Source organism: Rhincodon typus, unplaced genomic scaffold (genome assembly GCF_021869965.1).
Source record: "Rhincodon typus isolate 14 unplaced genomic scaffold, sRhiTyp1.1 hic_rhity00003616, whole genome shotgun sequence".
NCBI classification, from domain to species: domain Eukaryota; kingdom Metazoa; phylum Chordata; class Chondrichthyes; order Orectolobiformes; family Rhincodontidae; genus Rhincodon; species Rhincodon typus.
In genome coordinates, this window is record NW_025969254.1 from 13,507 (window position 1) to 16,215 (window position 2,709).

At 41.0% G+C, this 2,709-nt stretch overlaps 1 protein-coding gene across 1 annotated transcript in view; it reads left to right on the forward strand.

The window, feature by feature from the left end:
- Positions 1 to 939, forward strand: part of LOC109928459 (xeroderma pigmentosum, complementation group A) — a gene marked incomplete at its 3' end in the record, with an annotated part of 6,661 nt that extends 5,722 nt beyond the window's left edge. The window contains exon 5 of the mRNA XM_048593702.1: positions 666 to 939. Within this exon, the coding sequence (XP_048449659.1) occupies positions 666 to 939 (274 nt within the window). The remainder of the gene's footprint in view (positions 1 to 665) is intronic.
- Positions 940 to 2,709: the final 1,770 nt, after the last annotated feature.

A 2,709-nucleotide genomic window follows, 5' to 3' on the forward strand; every position in this document is an offset into this window, starting at 1 on the left:
CCTAGTCAAGAATGCATTTGTTTTTACCTAATATGTACAGCACACAGGCAGGGCCTTTTGCCAACTGTTCCACTATAAGGTTTGTAGTCCAAATGAGATTCCGTCCACCTCTCCTCTTCCAACCCGATCAACGTAACATATTCCTCTTTATCTACGCCATTTGCCTCAACTGCTCCCTCTGGTGGAAGTTCCAAAATCTAATCTCAACTTCTTTCTGGTCAGAGATAGTAGGAACTGCCGATGCTGCAGAATCTGAGATAACAAGGCCATTTCTGAAGAAGGGTCTAGGTCCGGAACGTCAGCCTTCCTGCTCCTCTGATGCTGCTTGGCCTGCTGTGTTCATCCAGCTTTACACCTTGTTATCTCAGATTCTCCAGTTCCTACTATCTCTGCATTCTTGACTGATGTATAACAGCCAAATAAAATTTGCATCATTGTGTTTTAACTGTCTTGTGCTGCTGCATGTGCTACACAACCAAACAGGAAATTTTACAGCTGATTAAAAATGTGATTTGCACAGTTATTCAAATATCTACCTTTATTCATAGCTTTCTTTTACTGACATTTCTTTCTGTAGTCTAGTCTGATCAGTTAACACGGGTATATAATTTAAAGATTCTCATTAGCAGTGGAAACTTTGGTCACCACTTCTTGCTTTATTGCAGAGATAATGAAGAGAAACACAAACTAATTACCCGAACAGATGCAAAGCAGGAATTTCTGCTTAAAGACTGTGACTTGGACAAGCGAACCCCTATACTCAAGTACATACTGAAGAAAAATCCACATAATACCAACTGGGGCAACATGAAACTTTATGTGAGGCTGCAGGTAAGTAAAACATTACAAGGTGTAAAGCTTTGTGAGAAAATGAGTCAGTGCCAATTACTAGCGGTGCATTCATGCAAATATATTGAAGGAATAGTGATATATATCCAGGTAAATGCTGTCCTTGTTTTTCCTCAATCAGCTATCTGATTAATGGATTTAACTGATGTTATAGACTTTGTGGAGCTCAGGGTCCTTGGTCAAGCTCATGCCAGTAATTAGAAAACATCATACATTCTGCTCAGTTTCTCTGGACCACAGGGATCAAGACTGAGGAAGCACAGATGTTTTTGCTTGAAATAAACAGAGCAGTTGAGTTGCTGTCACAGGCATCTTGAAACTGACATTAATGGATATTCATATGCTTTTTTTTTTTTAAAAAAAGACTGGTTTAGGTGACTACCTGATTCATACCTGATACTTGAAGTGGTGGGAACTGTATTCCATCACACTCCTGAATTGTGCTTTGTAGATGATGGTAGTCAGAAAAGAATCACTGCCTGTAGTTTTACCTACCTGAAAGCAGCAAGACAATCTAATGTGGCCTTACCAATAAATTAACTGAAAATACAATTAAGAAAATAAGTAATTCATAAATCAGAAACAAGCGCCCAGTTTGTTGTACCTCACTGGAGTCACGTACTGGAAATTAAGCCCCACTTGAGTTATCACAGTAAAGATGTTATCAAAGTACTAAAAATCTCCCAATTGTCAGCTTAGACCAGGCAAGCAGAAAGCATGGACCAAGTTTCTGTACTTTACAAGAATTTCTATTTGTTACACAGATTCTAGCTACACAAACTATAAACTGTTAGCATATAACTATAAGCTTGAAAGGGTTCAGAAAAGATTTGTAAGGATGTTGCCAAGGGTGGAGCGTTTGAGCTATAGGGAGAGGCTGAATAGACTGGGGCTATTTTCCCTGGAGCGTCGGAGGCTGAGGGGTGACCTTATAGAGGTTTATAAAATCATGAAGGGGATGGATAGGGTAAATAGACAAGGTCTTTTCCCCAGGGTGGGGGAATCCAAAACTAGAGGGCATAGGTTTAAGGTGAGAGGGGAAGGATTTAACAGGGACCTAAGGGGCAACTTTTTCCTGCAGAGGGTGGTGCATGTATGGAATGAGCTGACAGAGGAAGTGGTGGAGGCTGGTACAATTACAGCATTCAAAAGGCATGTGAATGTGTACATGAATAGGAAGAGTTTAGAGGGATATGGGCCAAATACTGGCAAACGGGACTAATTTAGGATATCTGGTCGTTATGGACGAGTTGGACTGAAGGGTCTGCTTCCATGCTGTACGTCTGTGACTCTAACTAACCCTCTCCTTACACGTGCACACTGACAAAAGAAAATTGGTGGGGAGGAAAGGGGGGAAATATTTAGGAAGCAACTTGATGTCCTCTGTTGACTGGGGTTTTGTTAAGATGATCCTTTCATTTGCCAAGACTGTCTCTCTTCACCTGGTTCTTTTCGCATCCTCATAAGATGTGCAGTCAAGAGATTCATAAATTATAAAGGTTCTGACTTATTGGTTGAAAGCAACTGGTAAGAAAAAAAGTACTGGCTTTCTTCAGGTATTTTCTACTCCAGAGACACATTCTGCTTCCCCTTTTGGAGGTCTGAAGGCTTCAGCCAATATTACTTTCAGTTTCAAGCTGTTCAGCTACCCAGGAGGCAACCACATAATTGTTGGCAGGCTGAGGCTTTTGCCATTGAGAACTGGCAGTCATTCCCAGACCAGTCAGCTATTTGTTGCTGGCTGAATTTTACTTTGCACGTAACACTTGGTGATAGCCCCTCTGCAACTCACCTCCCTGCTGCTTCCTTTTAAAAAGTGCAGCAATCCTTTCTATAATCATTGGTTTTCAAAACAGTCCT